Source organism: Cephus cinctus, unplaced genomic scaffold (assembly GCF_000341935.2).
Source record: "Cephus cinctus unplaced genomic scaffold, Ccin1 Ccin1_scaffold0662, whole genome shotgun sequence".
In the NCBI taxonomy this organism is placed as follows: domain Eukaryota; kingdom Metazoa; phylum Arthropoda; class Insecta; order Hymenoptera; family Cephidae; genus Cephus; species Cephus cinctus.
This window is the reverse complement of record NW_014333291.1, coordinates 194,774-217,428: the sequence shown is the minus strand read 5'-3', so window position 1 is coordinate 217,428 and position 22,655 is coordinate 194,774. Positions and strand designations below refer to the sequence as shown.

Below are 22,655 nucleotides of genomic sequence, written 5' to 3'. Positions count from 1 at the left end.
AATATCATTAGAAAGTGATATCTTGTGTGGATGCTTGGTGAACCAGGACTCTTATGAGTATTTTTATGAATGACATCCCACGCATGCACATATATTCGACATGTCCCACTCCGTCCTACCGTCGCTCCATGAATGGCGGACAATTATGTTTTCTTTTGAATTTCATGCTAGTTGTAGCTGTTCACCCACGTGTACGAGGAAGTGGAAATATCTGCTAGTCGATCTCTGTGCTCGCATATGCCTTCATTCTTCTTACACACGTGTGTACTATATACTATAATATACTCATAGGTGGGATACCTTACGATTTATCATTTCCTCAATGCTTTTTGCCCCCAAGTCATTCGGAGTTAAACCGATACAAAAATAAAAGTCAAGATCGTCGTCCCTGTATACGCGTCGTCACGGCTCCGTTCGTCGTGACGTTATGCAAGCAAGGGCGTGTCCACAGTGACGTCACGGCCGACGTAGAGCCGTTAGGCTAAATAATAGGATCGAAAAGCATCGAGAAAACTGAGCTTGTGAAATATTCAGTCGCACAACGAGGAACATAGGGAAAAAGTGGGATACAGGATACTGTAGGAAGAAAAACGCGACAATTATATTTTTATATTTTATTACGAATCGAGCATAACGTATATACAGCAACGATTATTTTTATTCTTTTCTATAACAAAAAACCATCATCGGTAACATCTTAAACGAGTATAACGTATCGTAATATATATATATATAATATAAGGTGAATATGTATAACTAAAAACGAGACTAAGAATCATATAGGTACTAAAAACCGTGACGATTGATTGCATAATAAAACGAATGATATGGTGACTTTTTACGGCTCATAGATAATAAAAATATAGGACGATAATATACAATGTAAAGGCACAATTAACAAGGGATCAATGAACGATAATACGACTAATAGAGTGAGGGTCAAGGGTGGCCAGTCCCAGGACGTAAAGAAAAGAATAAGAAACGCCAAGAAGATACCGCATCTATATTTACAAGAGCTTAACGACCTTTCTTCTTTCAATTTGATTTTAAGTGTTAGCCTTATTATTTACATATTTATAGTCGTATTAATTAACATTATTACAAGGTAAGCTATTCAGTCTTACGGCTCTCTAAGACAAGAGTATTCGCGAGTTTACGACTTGCTCGTGCCGCGAGCGAGAGAAGCGAAGAAGCCAAAACGGAAAAAAAAAAATTTTCACGGACGTATTGACTTTCAAATAACGATCGCCTTTTTTCCCTTTTTCCATTATCACGACTAATCCTAATCTAATCTAACCTTGTATAATCACTCCTCGTGCCTTAGAAACTACGGAAGCCACGATTAGGATCACTAGCGAGATCCATGACCCGAGCCAAGATTTCACGTATGTAAATGCCCGAATTTGATAAGCTCCTCGGCATATCAAATTCGTCCTTTACCAAGCGTCACTTTTCAAATTTTTCATTTCAACATCCAATCCGACACGTCCAATTCCTTTCACTCTGTTCTGGCTTTGCTCGAGCAGCCCCAATGGAAGACAGATTCTCGTAAGGCCTTACACATACATTACATATAATATCCTGATTCGCATATTGTCAATAGAAATAAATACAGGCATACACTTTTTTACACGCTCCAATTAGTCGGGCATTCTCACATATATACACGTGGCTGTCTAACATACGCTCGGGTATAAAAATAAATATCGCAGGAATACAATACTCTTACGCATTATTTCCGTTTCTCCTTCTCTTTACTTTCCATCGTTTTTTCTCTCAACATCCATTTCTCTCGATACACTTTGATTTTACGCTTATCAGTCTCTCGCGTTCTCATTCGCTTTACACAACCGAACGTCTCACGTGCCTCTCGCACTTAACAAGCTTCGCGACTTCCAAGGGTCACGCAATTCGATCTCTTTAAACCTTACGGAGGACTTTCCACGCGAAGCTTCTTCGTCGATTTTCTCTCGTTCCCCAAAGCTCGGTTTATCTCTCTACGTTCCGGGAACGGGTGTTAACAGTAACGATAAAACATATAACAACGGTAATAGGGATAATGAACGAACAGCGGCAGCTAATAACAATAATAATGGTAATAGTAATGCATCGTACCGACGGCACGAATTCCCGGTCGGTGATTTTCTTTCGAACGGACCGACGACAAAAAAGACAGAGATAACTGACTAAGGTAAAGAAAAATGTTTACTAAAAAGTCCAAATTATGTGAAAATTCGCATTTAACGAAGGAACCAATCTCCTGTATATGTTCTATCTTTTTCTTTTGAAAATACAACTCACCGACAGGGAACTTTGACTTGGCAGCGGAACTGTAGGACTTGTGCGTCGGAACGTGATACGATGTATGACTTACATAACCTACGACCTTTTATATTTTCAAGATGACGAGCGAGCTTATATAGTCTTACGCTAGTACAGAGGCTTGTATCTGCCAAATTGACAGGCAGGTTAAAATTGGGGAGGGGCGTAATGCAGATTTGACGATGATTGACGACCGAGGGATGAATGGGTTTCATTGACTGGGTCGAAGATAAAAATGTTACTGAAAAATTGGGATTCCGCCTCGAGTCACGTGATAAGGCTACATCACCGAAAAACGTTTCGTGAGCGCGATGATCAAAGTTCCTTAGAAATATAAGCTTCTGTCTTCAACCTTATTTATTTCGTCTTTTTTCTTTTCCCTTTTCTTAGCCAGCATCATCGGCCACAGAAACGTATCACTGTATATCTATATGTATGTACAATCTTCTAGACCGCAACAGATTCGAGAATTCACGAATAGCCCCTACATTGATTTGAGCGTGCTCGTATCCGCGTACACGCGTCTCTTGGATTCCTTCCCAAAGGAGAGGAAGTAATAAAGGATACGATTAAAAGAATATAAAAAAAATAAGAGAAAAGAGAGACGCTGTCGCTTGTAAATTCTGACCGATGACGTAAATCCTTGGGAACTTGAGCTTTACCAAATTGCCCACGTTACTTTACTTGGACATATCCAAATATATATCCGGTGCTCCGAAATAATTCACGATTACGTATAACGACAGCCCGCTGGAATAAGAATACAAAATCTCAATTAAATTCAACGTGCACGCCCATATAATTATGTACAACGCGAGCGAGGACGTAACAGTAGCACCGATAAATATTAATAACAATAAAGAGATAAGATAATTACGTATATATATATATATATATATATATATGTGTATGTATAAAGATGAAAAGAGGAATAATTGATAAAATGTAACCCGGGACAGTTGAAGGTTATTTCAGTTAATCGCTCCCTCGATCAAAAGTCCTTATTCCCGTGATATGAGACTCCCTCGTTTCTCCAAAGTATATACAACAATTATTAGGTACAGTATACAATTTTTATCAATCGCTTCGACGCATCCCTAATGACGCACGTGATTGTAACAAGATCGATAAGGAGGATGAACAAAAGTTGTTTATTCTGCATCGTCACAGATAATGGGAAAGCTTGTAGTTTGGTTTTAGAAAATTGTCTCCGTCGATACCAATTTTTCTCCATCCTCCTCGTGTACAAGATCACTTCTCAACAGGAAACAATAACCGTAGGCACTTTTACGCACGTGATAATAATACAAGAGGATACGACAGACAGTATAAGAAAGAAAGGGAGAGAGAGAGAGAGAGAGAGAGAGAGAGAGAGAGAGAGAGAGACAGAGCGTACGTTCGATATAATTTATAGTGACATTACTCCCTTATTGCCTTCATCCTCTGTCTCTATCTCTTTCTCTCTATCTGCCTTTCTCGCCCCGTCCACAGTCGTTCGCATGATCTACGACCACCTACATTTAACGAACACTCACTCAGTGTGGCTGTAGCTTAAAGTTAGCGTGGAACGTGAAGAAGAGGACGAGCAGCGATCCAGTGTAGTATCAGCAATGATATCCAGTGATGATAGTAGCAGTAGTAAATAGTAACAGCCGTGATATCGGTAGTAATGGTAGCAGCGTTATCACGAAGCATAAGAAGGAGCTGAAGGAAGTGAGGACATATGATTATTATTAGGAAAGTGGTATACGAAACAATTTCAAGTAGTTTTCTAAGAACGAAATATTCATGACAGCGGAATAAAGTTTGATAAGGATTACGTGGATAAGGATCCTTCCGTGGAATAATAATCAGGTCTGCGAACAATGGCAGCAGCCCGTCAATAGGTTTTTGGCACAGCGAATTCACGTTGCTCGCAAGTATCTGAAACAGGCAATGCCAAAGAGAGACGTTTATGAATCCTGTATAGAAATTACCATAGGGTGTATGTGTACAGGAGTGAAGCCAGTCAGCAATAAGTATCGCCCTGAAGTTATCGCCGGTACGATAATCGTTTCACGTCGCACCAGTATATCGCGTGAATCGAGTGTCGCTTCGCGTATCGAGAATAGGCTCGAAGAAGCAGACGCGACGGGGAAGGAAGGAGAGTGCATTGGCGCGAGACCTCCATTGCTCCTGCGGTACGTCCCACGCGTCTAGACGACTTAAAGTTTTATGGTGCGCGGGGACTTGACGTTGCTTATGGCTGCGTCTGTGCGTCGGTGCACGAGCGCCTCCTTATGGAATACGTGCCTACTTTGCCACGCCTCGACCGGTAAGGCGACCTGTCTGGCCTGCCGTTAATGTCCGCTTACCGCCGCACGATTATACAGGCATATATTTATACGAACGAAAAGAAGAAGGAACAAGTCGCATTCAGCGTTTCGTCTCGGAAGCTGGAGGCAGAGGAGATTAAATTTGTGAAGACATTCGACGTCGGGACGAGCAGTGATACAGGCTGATAATTTTTTGTACTATCGAAGTCAATGACGTTGAACAGCTAAATCTTTCCGTGGACGAACTTATACTTTCTGTTGAAATATCGACTCGGTCTTATCGGCCGTTTAATGGGGTACGCGACTAGCGCACTTTCCGTAATGGTAGACGCGCGTTACACGTGGTTCTGTACTATTATTATATTTTATCTCTATTTTCTTCTTTCAATCTAACGCCCTCTTCCCGTATCCTTAGTAACACGTGGCGATCGGTTATAATTATATTTAGAGGTTCCAATTTTGTACGGTCCCTGGAACCAATTTGTGATAATCACGTGACTTGCTGTTTATACAGGAGCATAAGAATCGAATGTATTAGTCGGAATTGACAGCTGTGCATCCTGTGAATTTGTTGTGTATTTTGACAGCCGTCAAAATATAACTAACGTACAAGCTTGTGCACAGACAAGGCGGATACTTATGGAATGTAATTATTTATGTATGGATTATTGCTATATATCTTCGTAACGCGAAGATACGAATGAAAAGCAATTCGCGATTGGCACTAAATCGGAAAATTACCCGGAGAATCAAAAGAGAACAGATAAATATGGCAAGTTGTCGCACTGCTCGTAGTAAGTACCGCTTTGTAGGTTATGGAAGGAAGCTAGTTATTTAATAAGTTCCACAGGAGGGAGACCCGGTCGACGCTTCGAGTTTCTAACGATAGTTTCGTTCTTCGTCTCGTAGAGGATTGTGGGGGATAGCGTGGCTATTTATAGAGAGAAAGTTTTAACGGTCTCAAGGAGAGTCGCGTGAACGGGCGATAACGAAACTTTCATGAACTCATAATCAGAGGGGTACGTCGAATTCGGTGTTACGCGCATACGAGTGCCACGTGACACACTGGGCGAATAGGAATTCGCGATGAGAAATAAAATGTGCAAATTGCCTCGATTTAACGAGATAGTCAAAACACGTACATGTATACGATAGTACAAAGCTGGCAAGACCGCAGATACCCAAGTGGTTTATTTCGTCCGGCGCGCAAAAGCAGACTAAAAATATCATCGGTCACTGGCAAGTGCTGTCGCGTAAGCGAAAATTAGAGGCCAACAAAAATAAACGTACAGTAAATACGCGTCTAGTGTTTTTCACGGAAGGTAACCGTACGAAGTTTAAATGATCATAGACTCACCATAAAAATATAATAGATCCGTTTCCAGCTCTGAGCCCGGTCCAGGCTGATTTCCGGTTTCCGTCGAAGACGCGGATGATTTTCCTTGTACGCTTTTTCTTTTCTCTGTCTCGTTCGTATTCTCGTCACGCTCCCTTTCCCTCTCTCGTTCACTCGCTATACGATGCATTGGATAATGATTGGAAAACTGGAAGATCTTTACGTCTTTGTACGTAACTGACGTCAGGGGCCAATTTCTAACGTCGTTTCCTTCGCCTCTCTCCCTATCGCTCTTTCTCCCTCCCACTCGCCCCTCTCTTCTTTTATAGCAATCACTTGAATCGACGTCCAACATCACCAATACGGAGTGTCATTGGTGAGATGATGCCAGGAAGCGAACTCGCTCCAAGTTTGAATGTTGGTCCTCCTGGCGTCCGCCAGACGCGTGTCATCCCGCGAATCGAGACCGTCCCTGAGTACGCCATTGTTGCTTATCGTCAAGGGATTCGAATTCTTGACCGGGGACAGTGGCTGAAACGAACGGATAATTCACGATAGCGCAACTTCGGCCTCTTTGCAATTGGAGAATTCTCAGGTAAGGTGGCGAATGAGAATTGAGAGAATAAAAAGAGAAACATAAGAAAAGCCAGATCAAGCGACAGCCTTAAGATTAAACAGCAGCACTCGCGTCACTCATTGTTCGCGCATGCGCGCTAAACAAGGCTCCCATTACATAACAAGGCATTAACTCTCGGTCGAAGCGCACATTAAGACTTAAGGAGAGCTTGATTTTTAATTTTCCTCCGGTCGAAGTAACCACGCACGTAAACACTCGGGCACGTGATTCTATGCACTGTTAAACAAAAACAAAAAAAAAAAGGAAACCAGGAAAAAACGAACGAGTGCCATTCAATGTGGAATACGATTTCCATCTTCCTGGCGCATGCCTCTTTACATCAAGCAACATAGGAGGAACGGCGAAGCAATTTCCTTAGGAAAGTTAGTCACAGCCCATAAGAGATAGTCGTAAGAGCAACGGCACTTGCAGAAGGAAGGAAATACGTGTCAATAGCGAGTAAGCATTATTGACCAGCAGGAAATCCCTTGAGACGCCGAATAGTCATCAGGAAGTCAATGCTCTTCTTCTCTTGTATATTCACCTCCTGTTTCTTTCGCACGACGTAATTCGTCCCCCCGTTATTGTCCCAGTACTCCTTGCCGTCGATGCAATAACGAACGCAAAACTCGATCTTGTCCGATTTGACAGGTAGGGTCAGCCGGAAGCGGAAGGTGTCGTAGAGAACAAGCGCCGCCTGCGGTGTCCCAGGTTGCTCGACGTACGTGCAGTAAACATCCTCGTGCGACACCCAAGAGTCGCTGCTAACCCTGACGATGACCTCCTTGTCGTAAGCCAAATTCTTGACCTTGACAGTACCGACCAGACACTGTTCGGCCTCGCGTACTATGACGTTCTCCAGACTGACAGCATCCAGGTCCAGCTTCTTACGAAAGGCTAGATAGTCGCTCGCGGGTTGAAGGAACGTCGGCGCCCAGGGCGTCGCGACGGCCTCTGCTTTGACACCTCTCGTCACACCAGCTAGATAGGCACTTGTCCACAATGGCGGTACGTTGCTGGGTTCGGACATCACGCGTACCTAAAGTCATCAAAAGACAAGCTCCAATTAATTTCGTTTCCTCTGCCAACAATTTTATATTTATTATAATCCGTATCTATATGTATATGCACTGACGCAAGTGCCCTGTTAGGCGGATAAGTACACGCAACGCTAAGTCCATTGCGGTAGGTCGTGGCTCGATACTAAACACAGGACAGACCCCTACCCCTGTGACCGACTTACTATTTGAAAAAAAATAATAAAAAACCCCCCAACCACTACCTAAATTGCGTAAGCTGTACGTGCGTAAGCGCGCGCCTACCAAATTCACGTAACGTAGGACTTAACGTGATAAGAGAGACGCGAATGTTGATTAACGCGTCGCCCATGATGATTAATGAGCATTAAATTAAGCGATTCCCGTCCAGTAAAATCGAATTTTAATCCATCTCGTTAATTGATAAACGAAAGGCGCGTCGATTATTAATTACCAGGTTTTAAGACTCATAAATAAATAACGAGGCCTACGTGCCGTCGGACACTCCCAGTAATAACTTCGCGATCTTCGAAAACAATTCTGCGACACGTCCAGGATTAATTTCGTGTCGTCGATAACGATTATTCAGCCCGACGTCTCGAATATCATTATTGATCCCTTATCGGTTACATTCCTCATTTCCATATTTGTCACTCTCTCAATCCCCCCTTAAGCCTTATCCAATGACGTATATCGACATTCCGTTCGGTTCGCTTTACCTGTGTTAACGGACGGCCGCGATCGTCCGCAAAGACCACCCTCTTCTTTTGCTTGTTGTTCTGCAGACTGTTCAACGGCAGAGAACCAGTCGACAAGCATGGTCTTATCCTAGGTGGTACAGATCTGGTGTTGACCGTAGGTGCGGTGACCACCAGAGGACTGTACAGTAAGGAACTGTAGACCGGAGGACTGTGCCCCAGAATAAGTTCGGATGGCATGGCTATTGAACACATTAAGACCTGGAACAAAAAAAAAATAGGAAAAACCAAAAATTATATAAAAAAACCAAAAAATTCGAGACATAAAATAAATGGAAAGCGACGATAATCATTTTTCACGCATCCACGTGCGAACGCGCGTAGCGTAAAATTGCGTGACAACGCTGAGAACGAGACGAGAAAAGACGGACGTATTTTTATCCCCTACATCAAAGTCAAGATTTACCCGACGCGACTCGATATCAGGGAATTCCTTCGTAGTCGACTAGCCAGAATTCCAATCGAAAGCGTCCGATCCACTAAATCTCTAATTACTCAAGTACACATTATCTTATCTTGCGATACCGAAAATTCGCATAAGAGACATTCCAGGCGTTACGTCATCGTACCAACGGCCACTGGACTTGGTAGTATACGACTGATAACGCTCTTATCGCTGTGAAAGATCTCCTTTGCCATTCTCATCTGCACTCTCTAAATCCTACCCACCTTTTCTTCTGCTGAGCATCCTTCTCCCCCTCACCCGCCACCACCCCTTTGCCACATCTTCTATCCTCTACCAGGAGGGGTTTTAGGTAAGCCTCTTACATCTTATCTGACACATCGACTATTATCTCATTATAACCAACATTCCAAACTTACTTAGCAGACGCCACTTATCAGCTGTGAATCTGTGGCCGTGTTATCAGCCCCATGGTCACGCCACTATCGGGAGATAGCCGAAGCTTCCGTTCGTGCTAATAGTAGCGTCCGAGCGGCAGACAGTATCGAGACATTGGTATGCTGATAGTAATCTATCGTGTTATATATATATATAATAGTCACAATTGATAGACGTTACGAGTATGGAGAATAACATAAGTCTCTCCCATACGTTTGATACGAGTAAACAGGCTACGTTTGGGTATCTCCCAATGGTAATTCGGAACAGTCATAATATTCAGACTATCTCTCTCTCTCTCTCACCTTTTATATTTTTTATGTACTTAGCTTTCTTCGGCACAGCCAAGACGTTCAACGTTTTACGTACGTGCCCGATAGGATTCTTGAAACTGGGTCACGTGTGCAAGCAGACGTACACATACGCCAGCACGCGTGGACCGTAGCGTCAATTACGAGCGAGTGCGTGATGTATATTCAACGGGTTGTATCGTCGGGACGATAATGCGCCAAACAGAACCAGGCAATTCATCGTGACTTGTGAATATATCTTATATCGTTCGGCAATCGTTGCTCGTGAAACACATTAGCCAGGCTAGATAACTGTGCGATACTTTTAACCCTTAGCAGTGGACGTTTCTCTATTTTCTATATATCTTGGTGGCTGAGTCGAGTGCAAAGGGTTAATAGAGAATAAAATGGTACCCAGGGGGGTCGCTTCGTACGAATCTGATATATACGTGTGTATATAATAGCAACCTGAAATACCATCTGTTTACAATTCGCATACTAAGATACGACAAGCGTTAATCCACCGGTATGAGCTGAGCTATATATCTATATATCTATATCCACGTCTACGAACGATAATCGCAGTACGCATCGAGCGAAAGACGATACGTAAATTGCGCAGCCGTTAGATAATTTTTTCCGCAATTATCGTCTCCACGAAACGACGTATCGCGAGGAGTCTGCGGCAACGCCGATTTCTTGGAACTGACGCAACCGCCGCGCGATATCCTGGGGAGTTTCGTCAGAAGTGATCCTGACGCCAGAAAAAAAAAAAAATAGCGCAACCCATAAAGAAGCGGTCCTCGACAAACGTTAACCTAAAATGTCGGACGCCAATGCAGTCGCACCGTGAAACTGCGTAAGGTCCGATTCCTCCGTGCACCGGCGCTCTCGTATGCTGGACTTCCTGACAGCCTAAGGTCGCGCCCGTCATACGATACGGGGCTCGATGACGTCATACGGCACGGCGGCTTCGCGCGGCCGAAGACAAAACAGCACAAAAGGAAGATAGTGTGACAGGCGCAAAAGTGTAAACTCGTTCTCGGCGAGCTCTCCGGAACGTTCCCCGGCGACTGTAAAGACGGATTGCGTATTTCCAGAAGTGCATCGCGAGATAAAAGAGCGAAGGCCGAAATTTGCGAAATACATATATACATATGTATGTGTTCGGCCAAGAAGCTAGAAGCGATAAGGAGCGGAGAGGAGACCTTCTTTCATGCATTTGCGAATAGCGAAGCGGCGTGACCTTAGACAGCTCGGAATTGAGATACGAAATCGCAAGGTCGATTCCACGTGCTAAAATGATGACGCGAAGAAAAATTCCACGCGAGGACGACACTGCGTGGCTGACCTCACTTGAGGATAACAATGACAAGTAAGAACGATGCCAACCAATCACGCGGTACGCCTAATAATTAACGATCGGCAAATCAGCACGATAACCGGCAGACCGGCACGAGTGCAGATGCACGTGTTAGATGTATATATTAAAGTAGCCGCTCGTGGCGCCACTACGCGGACTTATTGTTAGTTAACCTTATTTCCTCATTCGACGTACAGAGACTAGAAAGACGGGGGAATTTCTCAAGGTTGAACGATCGAGAGAAGATCGAGGAGATTCGGCGTATCGGCAGAATTGAAAAATCCAGTAAATTGTTTATAAAACAAACGATACAGTTTTTAAAGATACTTCGACAGCATGGACGAACGCATTGGATTTTACGGTGCGTTGTCGCATATCGATGCAGCGATTGAAAGCGATCGATAATAAATTATCGAATATCAAAAACATCGGGTGAACTCATTCTATGGTGCAAAAAGTTCGCCGGTATATCTGAAGCTCGTTAAGTTCCGAAAAAAATCCAAATCTACGAGTAATAATTTCCAAAAACATCAGCGGAACGAAAAAATTCAATTTACCATTACCAAGCAGAGTGGCGCGCGTAAACATACCGGGAAACGTTGCATCGCGTGAAAATAGCGTGAATTGAGAATTCAAAAAAGAAAAAGAGCTTCAAATCAACCATCAACTTGTCCGAAACGACGAAACGACATTACAGCCGGTTTCTCTTCTAGACAGACGCAGATAGAACCGGAAACTCCTCTGAATCGTATTCCTTTTCGCGAATATCAAAATAAGAATCGACTCTGCGATCGACGTTAAATATTTTTTGCGACACTTACCCAGACATCGTCCTTCCTCGGAACAGACTGAACCGACCCAGTGATATCGCACGCATTCCCAGTAAAATGTCTACACGTGTGTTTCGAAATTCATTTAATTTCCTCCTATTATCAGCACACCGTGTATACTCATTCAGACCTTATTCCTCGTAACATTTGTCAGCGCAGCTCCCAATGACACGTATAAGGCGAAGTCCCCGCCCTCTCTAATTAATACCTTAACTCGTCGCCCCAAAACGTCATACGCGAATCGTCATCGGTCACACGAAAAACCAAGCAGATATACATTTTCAGCATAGCACGCCCATCTTCGGATAACTTCGCGCCAGTTAAATATGCGGGGGAACCTCCGGCAGCCGATCAAAAAAAAAAAAATACTGCGAGTTATACGGGTCCCAAAAATTTTTCCAGTAGGATCTAATAAAAGCCCAAGAAGGTTATACGCTCCATATGAAAAATTCTATAACACACCTACGTCCAGATACGATCCTCTCGACACACATAAATACGCGCAAAGAATAAATCAACCGTATACAAAAAGTTCCGTAAATGCATTTATTGCGCTGGACACACATTGTCGCAAACGCGTTCCATGCGTCTGGTTCAGAAATGATATTTCCCGTTTAAAAAAAAAAAAGACTGAAAATAACGTAAAATCATAAATTCACTCGCCCATCCATACGTCATACGGTATATACGCGCGGTACGTGTAAAAATATAATCCGAAGGATGAGGTATAGAGGAGTTCGAAGGTCACGCTGCTAATGAGTAACAAGCTCGTATTATGAATTACATATTTACGTGCAATGACAATCGGATATCCATGAATATAAATGGTCGAGGATCGCGTCCTCTCGTCTTACCAAGGTAACGCGTTTCGCGAACGAATATCGTCCTTGGCCCAATTTCACGTCTTCCTGCTAGAATCTATTTCGAGATTGGCATTTCAATCGACCACCTTACGGAACCAGAAAGTAATAACAATAACGGGACATTTTTTCGATAGAAATATCCGTACAATGCATAAGATCTGTAATGCCAAGCACGATAGGAGCGTTCGGGATTGACGAATATAATTAAAGCCGAATGAAAGACAGGAGTGATGACGTGCGATGTACGTTTGAATTTCCACTCTTTGAATGTCCGGATTATGTGAAGCGTCGTTGAGGCTTCTAGGAGCCAAAAAGGTAAACGAGTTGTCGATTTCATATATATATATATAGTATTTAACATAGAGTCGAGGTTGCGACGAAGAATTAAGGAAAAAAAAATTAGCAATATGCAACAAGAAAAAAAAAAGATCAATTGCAATTATCTACGACCATCGGTATCGCCTGACACGCATGGACCTTGTTATCAATAAATGATTCGAGCCAGACGATGCTAGTTTGTGTACTGCACACGTGTTTCCATAATGCTATCCGTGGCGCGACGTAGCAGATAGTGAAAAGACGATAAAGCGGCAGCCTGTCGAGTAGCGAGAATAGGATTTAATACTGAGCATATTGACAATTTTGTATAAACGTATTTTTGGCTTCGAAAGGATCAAATGACACGTCGATGGTACGTTTAGTGCCAGCAAGAAAGAACTATTGATAAACGTTATTTCACTGATGAGACCAATATCGTCAGGTGACACCTTATGTAAACGTTTCCGGGTGAAAATTTGGCCAGCTTACATGCACGAGTGTGCGTACGTATATAGACACGTGTTATCGTAAAACGTATTCGAGTTTAAATATTAGACGCGAATAATTCGCGAAATATCGACGAAACAGCCGTTTCGCAATTTCAATCTAACGATCACGAAATGTTCACGTTATCGAAACTTTCCCGAATACACGTCGTAAACATACGAGAGATAGAGCGATAGAGAGGGAGGGTGGAGGGGAGAGATAGAATATCAAGCAAAAAATGTTAACCCATGTGTCGTATCTTCCCCCTCTCTCTCTCTCTCTCTTACTCTTTCAATTTCTAATTCCCCCGCCTAGTTTCACCAGCTACGCCACTGCTAAAAAATGTCGCAGCTCGAACTTGAAGCAGTGCGAATACGCATCAGTTGAAGCCTCGGGCGTGTTCTATTTTTGGCAGCGTCGAATAATTTTACATAATCCCCTGCGGCGTCTATAAATAGACGCGCCGCGTCCCGGGAACCGATTTGACTTTGGTCGTAACAGCGATAGCGCGAAAAAATATCTCTCGAGAAAGAAAGGGGGGAAAAAAAAAGAAGCATCGAACTGAAGTAAAAAGTTAATTTTCAAGAATCTACTTCGCAGCATCGTCCCGACGTCGACTCGTTCCTGTCTTTTTCGATTGATTTAGAAACGCGGAAGGGAAGAACTGCACGAGAATCGAGCGACTGCCGCTATTTATAAACTCGTCCCACGTTTAGAACGCCCTCTCGCTCTCGCCGTACGTTTATCCTTCCACCTCGTCTCCTTATTCGTCTCTTTCATCCCAGGTGTCTCCATTGTTCTACCAAGCCACACTCCCACGTATACGAGTGACATAAAGGCCATTCCTACCAGCTACAGGTATACTTGCCTGCTTAGAGTACCCGTACCGATACTCGAGATAGAAAGATTCGCGACATTTGGCCGCTCCGACGTTCTGATATTGACTTGAACTACTGGTGGCGCTTGGTAAATTCTCATCACGTTTCTTTTATTTTCGAGTGTCTACAACACAAATGCATTATACAACGGGACACTTAACGTTTGACATTAGTCGAGACTTGACTCCGAGCAAAGTTCAAAAAGTCATCCAAGCGCCCTCGATGTATTTATTTGCAAACAGTTTTGCGGTAAACATACGTCGTGTAAGATAATAAAAAGTGCAAAAAAAAAAAAGACGAAATTGTTTACACAAATATTTGAGCGGCAACTTTTTTTTTTCTCGTTGCTCCATCTGGCCGCACAGAGCCAAAGAATTTCACATTATCGAGAGACTCTCGGGTGTACCATTCGTGCGGCATTCCCCTTGCGTCGCCTTCGCGACTCACCCGATTCAAATGTAAATAAGAAAGTATGCTCAGGCGTCGCGGCGCGAGTAAATATTAAAAGCGCTTTGCACGTCAAACCAACATCGCGAATTTGTCTCTCGATTGGCGCTTGGTCGTTAATTATTATTAGAAGAAAAAAAAAAAACTTGTCTCAAGGTCGTTTTTTTCCAGGTGCCATCGGCTGATTACACATTACCTTATACACCCATGTGTATATATATATATTTTTTTACTCTAAACCTGTCTATTATGAGTATTAATAAAGCCAAACATACGTTCTGAACCCATTCAGTTTTATCGACGATTATATTCCTGCTCTCTCAATGGTATCAATACGATATGCAATTAAGATACCACTGCATGAGAAAAAATCGTGAATCTATTTTCGGCTGGACTACTCGATTAGTATACTCCGATAATGAGATTCATTAAAATCCACTGTACGAATGGTCAGTGTCGGTGACGTTGCATTATCGCTCCTTTGATTGTATTAAAAATCAAAGAAAGCCGCTTCGAGATATTACAACGTATTAACGAACTACTGATCTAGGTTAATACGGACAGAATTAACAATAATAGCGAGGACCACAGGGGGTTCCTATTGGTTTCATACATTTCCAAATCTACGTTTTTTTTTTTTTCTTTAAAAAAAAGCATTCCTTTTTTCACAGCTTTCAACCCTGGAATGCCTACAAGCTCCGAAGAGTAAGGTATAGAAAGAGGGATACATGGTCCGCTCGACGTGGCAGAGTTGTTCGGCCGGTTTGGTACGATCACTAAAACCAGCACCGACAATCCGGAGACTAATCTATATTCTGAGCGCTTAGACGAGAGACCAGGTGAGGTTGGATAGCTTCTTGTACGAGGCTCCGTAGTGGAAGGATTTAACGCTATAAGGAATTGTACGAGAAGGCAGTTAAAAGAACCAGAATGGAATTCCGATTCTGCAATTCTTTTTCATATTGGGTATAGCTCGCGACCTCCATCGCCGATTCCTTCTGTGGGGTCCAGATTTGCTGTTGCGTACTGCCACCAGCATATAATGAATATTTCGAATTCTTTGTACTTGTGTAAAAAGAAAGTGGTTGCAGGTACCACGAGACTTGTTATACTGTACCGATTGGTAAATGCGGATTAGAATTTTAGCACGTGTTACTGAGTACGACGTATAAATAAATATAGAACATTCAAGATGCTACGTCACTGGGTAGCAAGTGTGGAAGGCAGTGAACTCCGACCGTGAGATCTTAAGTAATCTAACCATTAAATAACGTCTGTGTCTCGGTCGTTGGTCAATATAAGTCAAAGCAGCTGGCCAATGTTAGCATATAATTGTTTAAGTACGTTAACTCGGCAAATATAGCGACTAGATTCATGTTTGAATAATCATTACTGTACTAAGAAAGTCTATTATATTGTTGAATAAGAACGTGATCGGAGTAATAAGGGGGAAAAAAAAGTTTTAATTTTTGGCGCAGAATTGTCAGTTTGAAAATTCAGCCAAAACGCTCGCTCGAGATAATAGAATATTCTGGGCTAGTCTTTGTAGTTCTTCAACGTAGAAGTAGAAAGCAAATATTGAACTTTTCTTCCGAGCGAAGTTAGCTTCTTCTTACGTCGACACTAGTTACAAGCAGCCGTTAAGTAGACACGTGTGCAAACGTAGAAAATGTTCAATGTAAATTTCGAAAAGCACAGCGGACTTTTAGTTGCGCCGCAAATGAATTTTTCAAAATTTTCTAACAAGATCGTGTCAAGTAACGTTACTGGCTTTCTCGAATTTGACGGTTACGTTCGAAATTTCTTGCCTTTTAGGATTCCTTTAAACTTTGCGTGCTTACTGTACTCGCAGGGTTGTCAAAAGGGATTTTGAAAATCGGTAAGAGCAAAGCATTTCTCAATATGTCTTTCCTTTTCCTTTAGAAACTAGTTTCCCTTAGCGACTACGTGCCTCAATGAAGAGAAACTTGACTTCCCGAATTTTCAGCACTTTGACTACTCGTACTAATAACCAATGTCAACTCTCGTGGCATGCACGACACGTTCGGGGGCATCAAAACAAATATATTGACAAATTGAAGAAAAAAAAACAATTTTAGCCTGAAAATGCCACAGAATTTTGTAAGCAAATTGGAACGTGAGAATATCACAAGAAGCTTACGCATAAAATATATATAATTTCTCAATTTAAATAAGACATTTCTCAAGAAGCACATATGAAGTCTCAAAACTTACTTGTTATTGCAGAAGAAAAATTCCAAAGGTAAAAAATTTGATTCCCACGGTGTATTCTCTTCGTGTACTCTTCCCTCTTCGTATAAATCGACGCACAATCTTAATAATTAATATACTTCTTCGTAATAAACGGTCAACGATCCTCAGAGAATCGTACGATTATTTCTCTCACCGGTACATCCTTTGAGCTTTTAGCTAAACTTGAACGCGCACGAAGATTTATAGATCGTATAAACAGTCTCCAATTAAATTAAATTACAAGTACAGAAGGATAAAAGAAAAAAGAAATTAGAAGAAGAAAAGATCTTTAACGTTTTTCAAGGAAGACTTTACCGCGAATGGCTAGCAAAAGCCTTTTACTTTCTCACACGTTACTCATAGCGAGGGTGTTTATTGTGTCGCGTTTAGATGATTACTAAAAGTCCGTCCGTGTGGTGACAATTTAAATTAGAGCGCGAGAGGCTCAACGGACCTCACAACACTAGCCGGCATCGCCAACTGTGGTTTTTTCGCCCGGCTCTTCTGGTTTGTCTCGTGGCCCCGGCATACAGTGCATGCGCATGCGCAGAGTTGGCCTCGTGTGTTTCACGTGATCGGCTTTCTACAACCAATCAGATTGTCCATTACGCACGTGCAGGGCATTGAGGGAAAGAGACTGGGGCGGGTCTCACGAAATTTCTCAAACTATTGCATTTTCAACCCCCAAGTCACATTCCTGGCATTGAACCGGACGACAAAGGAACGTTTCACATTATCCTTATATTTCACCCTCACTGGCTTCTTCTCTGACTCTGTATATTAAGTATTCATAAACTCAGTATACAGAAACATGTCATAAAAAACGATTTTTGCATTAATAATCGGTGTAACTGCAAGGGTGACCGAATTTCGGTGTCACAACTCTTGCCCTTCCTAGTCTAATCTACGCAGTAAATATTTTTTCTAGAAGAATAACGTTCAAGGGTCCATTGGTAAGTCACACAAATAAACACAGACTTTGATAAGTAAATGTTATAATTAGTCCTGCTGCTGTTTCTTCGCCACTTTATAATTTTACAGCTTATATGCAACCTCCGACCCATATATATATATAATTTAAATGACAGTATATACTTACCAATCGTAACTGTGCGAAGGTCACGTACTCGTTTGTCAAGCCTCTCGCAACGGCAAACCATCAACTACTTCAAGTCTTTCAAGTGATAGTAGCATGCAGAACATCTCATCTTGAGTTTTCGTCTCTTCGTTCGGTTGAACTTGTCAGTGTCCGATAAACAAGATTATTAAAACCTTACTGAACTGCACTTACAAGGCATCCTAATGCAATTATACATTATTCAAATACCACAAAGACCTTGAATTCAATAAATATATAAAATATTTTATTTTTCCCAACATTTATTTATTATTATGCGTTTCTTAAACCCAAGTACAGTTAACTAAATGTAATATCCGACATAAATTCATGTATAAAAATTTATTATCTAATTTGAGTTATCAATAAACAGTCATAAAAGAAATTGATTCCTCAGAGCATCGATAATCCCACGTAATAATTTTGACGAGTATCATTCAAAAATAACTGACCGTTATGCTTTTTATCGCTTTCGAAAACTCTCCATCAATCATTAAATCCTCGTTAACCCTAGTGTGCACGAAAGGCGTCTCCGAGACCCAGTGACCACGTTAAAATGTCTCTTTCAACAGTCACGTATACCAGGGTGAATATGAATAACAACAGAAAAAGCTTTCAATTTTCTTCTCTTGTCCCTGACTGTACCTATTCGCATTCCATACAACGACCATAACCAGTGCCTATTATGGTGCTCCCTAGGGAAGTCTATTTTTAACGGACAATCTTTTAATGTAATCAATTTATCTTCAAAATATTATCTTCGTTCCTCGCAAGGGCCGCGCAGAGTTCTCTGCCACCGAGTTCCTCCGCGCTAACCATAGGCGCTACTTAAATGCCACCGCACGCCCTCTTACAGAATATCCTTGTAACTAGCAACTGCCTTCTACCGTCATGTTCGTGTTACGTGCCATCGTGTATATTGGCGTGACGATTTAAAAAGTTCTTTATGAAGAAGGAGAGAGAGAGAGAGAGTATTATATATATATACATAAGTATATCTGCACATTTTTTAACGTAACAATCACTTTTGACAGCCTTAACAACTTCGGTAAAAACAAATGAATCACACTGCAGAGATATACCAAGGACCCAAGGGATTTCATGCCTGAAATTTATTATACAGATAACTTGAGTCCTCAAACGGTAATTCCTACGTCTTCTGAACATATGTAAGAGATTAGTGACTCGTCCTATAGAAATACTGTTAGCCTAACCTTAAATCTTAAAATTGTGTCGTTTGAATGATTGTGAAAATTTGAAAAGAAACAGTCTTTCTTTGGAACTTCATTACACGATTGATACCCATTTACGCTCTGTTATGTCATGACTGTACCTTATACCTCCTGCAGACATACCTTTGAACTCTGTTTGCATATTAATAATTTAACGTCTGTCATCGTAGTTTCATCTGTGTCAAAGTATATGTAGGGAATAACGAGTAATAACGAGCGAACAAATATTTAGAATTTATTGTCATCCCACTATTGCAGCACACGACTGCAATCAATACGGAATGACGTTTTGACAAGGTCAATACTTTTGCCGATGTTTATTTTTTCACAGCTGGACATAATAATCGCTTATACTTCGTCGTATAAGGATATTACGGGGTCGGGGGTCAGTGGAGGTCGATGAAAAATTTCAGAACACTGCATGAGACTAGTAACGTAGTCTAGACGAGGGAGTGTGGAAATTAATAGGAAAAATAAATAAATAAACAAAATTTCTAAAACCAACACGTACCGCCCTCTTGGTAAAGAATCCACTTTAACCTCCGACTAAACGTCAGCAACTTCGGGGATCGTCCTCGACTTTGCAATTTTATGCGGATCGAGTCTAGTAAATATTTGTCGATATAGAATCAAGATCGCGGTCTCGGAGAGGAGCGGGAGGGAGAAGTTTGAAGATTGGAAAATCACCAGGCCGTCTTGAGAATTAAAAAAAAAAGAGGACATTCATCACTACAGACAAATATCCAGAGTATTGCTGACTGGCGAGTAGCATTTTTCCCGAATAGATTCCCTTTCCTCGGTCTTTATCATCTTCTATTTATCAGGGGTCTTTCGAGTTCGCATCATCATCATTAACACCAACGCGCAAGGCAGTGCTGTGAGCGGCGACGAAGTGCGGAGGAACCAGAGAAATTCCAGGCTCTGATTGGTCGAGGAAGGTGTATGTATCTGGAAAACGTTGACCAATGATATTCCAGCGACCCACTGGGTAATCCGTTTACGCCTTTCGAACTTTGATAATTCGTATTATACTTCGTCTTACGGTAATATTACGATTAATTAACCTATCAAAATTAATGACTACTCAAAATTCTATCAACATCCTTAATATTTAATTATTTGAAAATCCAGATCTTTGACCCGGCATGCATAATACCTCTTCTGGATTGAATAGAAATCCGTATTATATCTAAATGTAAAAGACGAAAAATACAAAAAATACGAAAATTACGTAAAACACTCGTATACAGGATAGAAACAATCGTAATTGTCACGTAAATAAAAAATTCTTATAGTAAAAATAAAAATGAATCAATCAACGTCCGACAGTTATCAGCTGATCAATTAATAAACGACATGATAATTTCGTGCGAATATAAATCGATGATCAGAGACGTAAGTCTTGTCTTATAAAATCTTTATGGCGAAGGTACCCCAATCGGGATTTATCGACAATCATATGTATCAGGCTTCACCTATCGATTAATAAATACAAATAATACTCGTGCGAAGCGTGTTCACTGTTGAACTAGAAACTTAAGATAGAAATGATGGTATATAGTTTGTGTATAATATACTTTAATTAGATAAACGTGGCTGTAAAATAAAAAATTATGTAGTTGCGTAGAATTGTATTGGTTCGTAATCATTTAGTCGTTAGACGAGGTGCCCAATGGCCAATGACCCATATCACTCGAGCGATATTACCGGCGCCACTATAAGTAGCCTAAGATAACTTTAGCTTCACTTTGAATATAAGGAAAATCGATCGTCGTTTTATCGTGTACAAAGTCTCTCGGAAGTTTTCAATTACGTAAGAGACTCAAAACTAATCCAAAAAACTCACAGTGCAAAATAAAGATATCGATAAAGTATTAAATCATTTCCCTTTACTAATCTGTCTAGATCTATTGGAATACTACGTATACCATACTGCAACAGCTGGTGATACCAATCTGATGTCTGTTACCAGAATCTATGAAACAACAAATTTGTTACAAATCAACGAGAGCATCGATCACGTGAAGGTCTAATATCCGTTATCATTGATTTTCAATAAAAATATAATATCAAGTATGGATAACCCAACGATAGCTTTCACTTTTATGTATAAACATGCAATACTTAGTTCGCATGTTTACAGCATTGATAAATTCCTTCGGAACAACTGATTCATAATACTATAACCCTATTAAAAGTATAATAAAAACTTCGAAGACTGATTTTCAATTGGCACTGAATAATTGTATTTATTCGTAATACAAGAAAAATAATGAATCAAACCTTATATATCAATTGGTCCATTGAGCATGACACGATGCACTCCCGTCGACAAAGTTCAATAATCCGTGGAATGTTTCTGATTGGTCTGTATAATGTTGTATACACGGTTGATTAGAACTATAAATAATTGCAAGGGTCCGTGAAGCGCGAAGACTGTAAGGAAGAGTTAAGGAAGACAAAGACGAAGAACAAGAAAATGATTCATTGACAGGGAAAGCCGTGACGCATGGTCGTAGTTTATCTCTAGCCCCTTGACGGATGGAAATGAATACACAGTTTGCATCGTTCCTAATTATGGCCAAAGCTGTAGATATATATACACAAACACAAACACATATACGTAGACACGAGATAATAATAGAATAATAAAATTAATAACGTTCTCCCGTTGAAGGTTAGTACTTCGTATATCTCGAGTAAGGTTATGTCCCAATAACTCTTGCGGTACACTAGACACTATGCACGAACTAGATCGCACTAACAATAAGTAAAGTACGGTAGAAATAAACGTTTCATAACATAGTTTCGACCCTGATCTTAGTACGATAAACCACACGAGAATCTGCCAGCCGATAATTATGCTCCTAGCAGGGCGGCCACGCGTCGTTAATAATACCAACGTAATCTCGAGCTAGCGCTCCCTTCTCGTTAGAGTTCCTAGTTTTTTAAAAATCCCGCCAACTCTTAGTATGAAATATGGACTCTAACGAAAAATGTCATACGAATGTATGCAATATATTAGCTTATCGAATTTCAATTACGATTATTAGGATGATGCCTAACCCTGACCGCGGTTACGCGAACCTACAGTATCTATAGGCGTGATAACGTGAGTATCCTAAAACGTCGTAAACCGCATTTTAGTATATTTACATTATAGATGTCTCCTTATCTCACGATTCACTACTCGAGTCAGTCATGGATACTACGCGAAGAAAGGAAGGCACGCAGAAATAAAGAAAGAATAAATGAGGCGAGTAGAGAACTTTAAAAGCACATATTAATAAACAAATTAATAATCTTCCTAAATTTCTGCATTACTTGGAACGTTATTATGTAATGTTTTTCAA

The 22,655-nt window shown here is 41.2% G+C and overlaps 1 protein-coding gene and 1 long non-coding RNA gene across 6 annotated transcripts; one reads left to right on the top strand and one right to left on the bottom strand.

Annotated features, from left to right (window-relative positions):
- Positions 1-980: 980 nt before the first annotated feature.
- LOC107269505 (protein phosphatase 1 regulatory subunit 3C) lies at positions 981-18,178 on the bottom strand. Of its 5 annotated transcripts, none has more exons than XM_025086820.1 (5): positions 16,936-17,465; positions 8,346-8,585; positions 7,134-7,628; positions 4,143-4,245; positions 981-4,026 (listed from the first exon to the last, which is right to left on the bottom strand). In XM_025086820.1, the coding sequence occupies exons 2-5, from the start codon at positions 8,577-8,579 to the stop codon at positions 4,007-4,009; spliced, it is 852 nt and encodes a 283-aa protein (XP_024942588.1). In that variant the 5' UTR covers positions 8,580-8,585; positions 16,936-17,465; the 3' UTR covers positions 981-4,006. The 5 variants fall into 5 exon arrangements, with proteins under 5 accessions (XP_024942588.1, XP_024942587.1, XP_024942586.1 ...); XM_025086819.1 differs by having other exon boundaries at positions 981-3,072; positions 3,858-4,245; positions 16,936-17,464; XM_015743406.2 differs by lacking the exon at positions 981-4,026 and adding an exon at positions 5,995-6,504 and having other exon boundaries at positions 4,231-4,245; positions 16,936-17,458.
- A 681-nt stretch (positions 18,179-18,859) lies between these two features.
- Positions 18,860-22,612, top strand: LOC112494613. Its single transcript, XR_003060223.1, has 3 exons — positions 18,860-19,823; positions 19,930-20,565; positions 21,208-22,612. It is a non-coding gene; the product is annotated as an uncharacterized LOC112494613 (long non-coding RNA).
- The last annotated feature ends 43 nt before the right edge of the window (positions 22,613-22,655 follow it).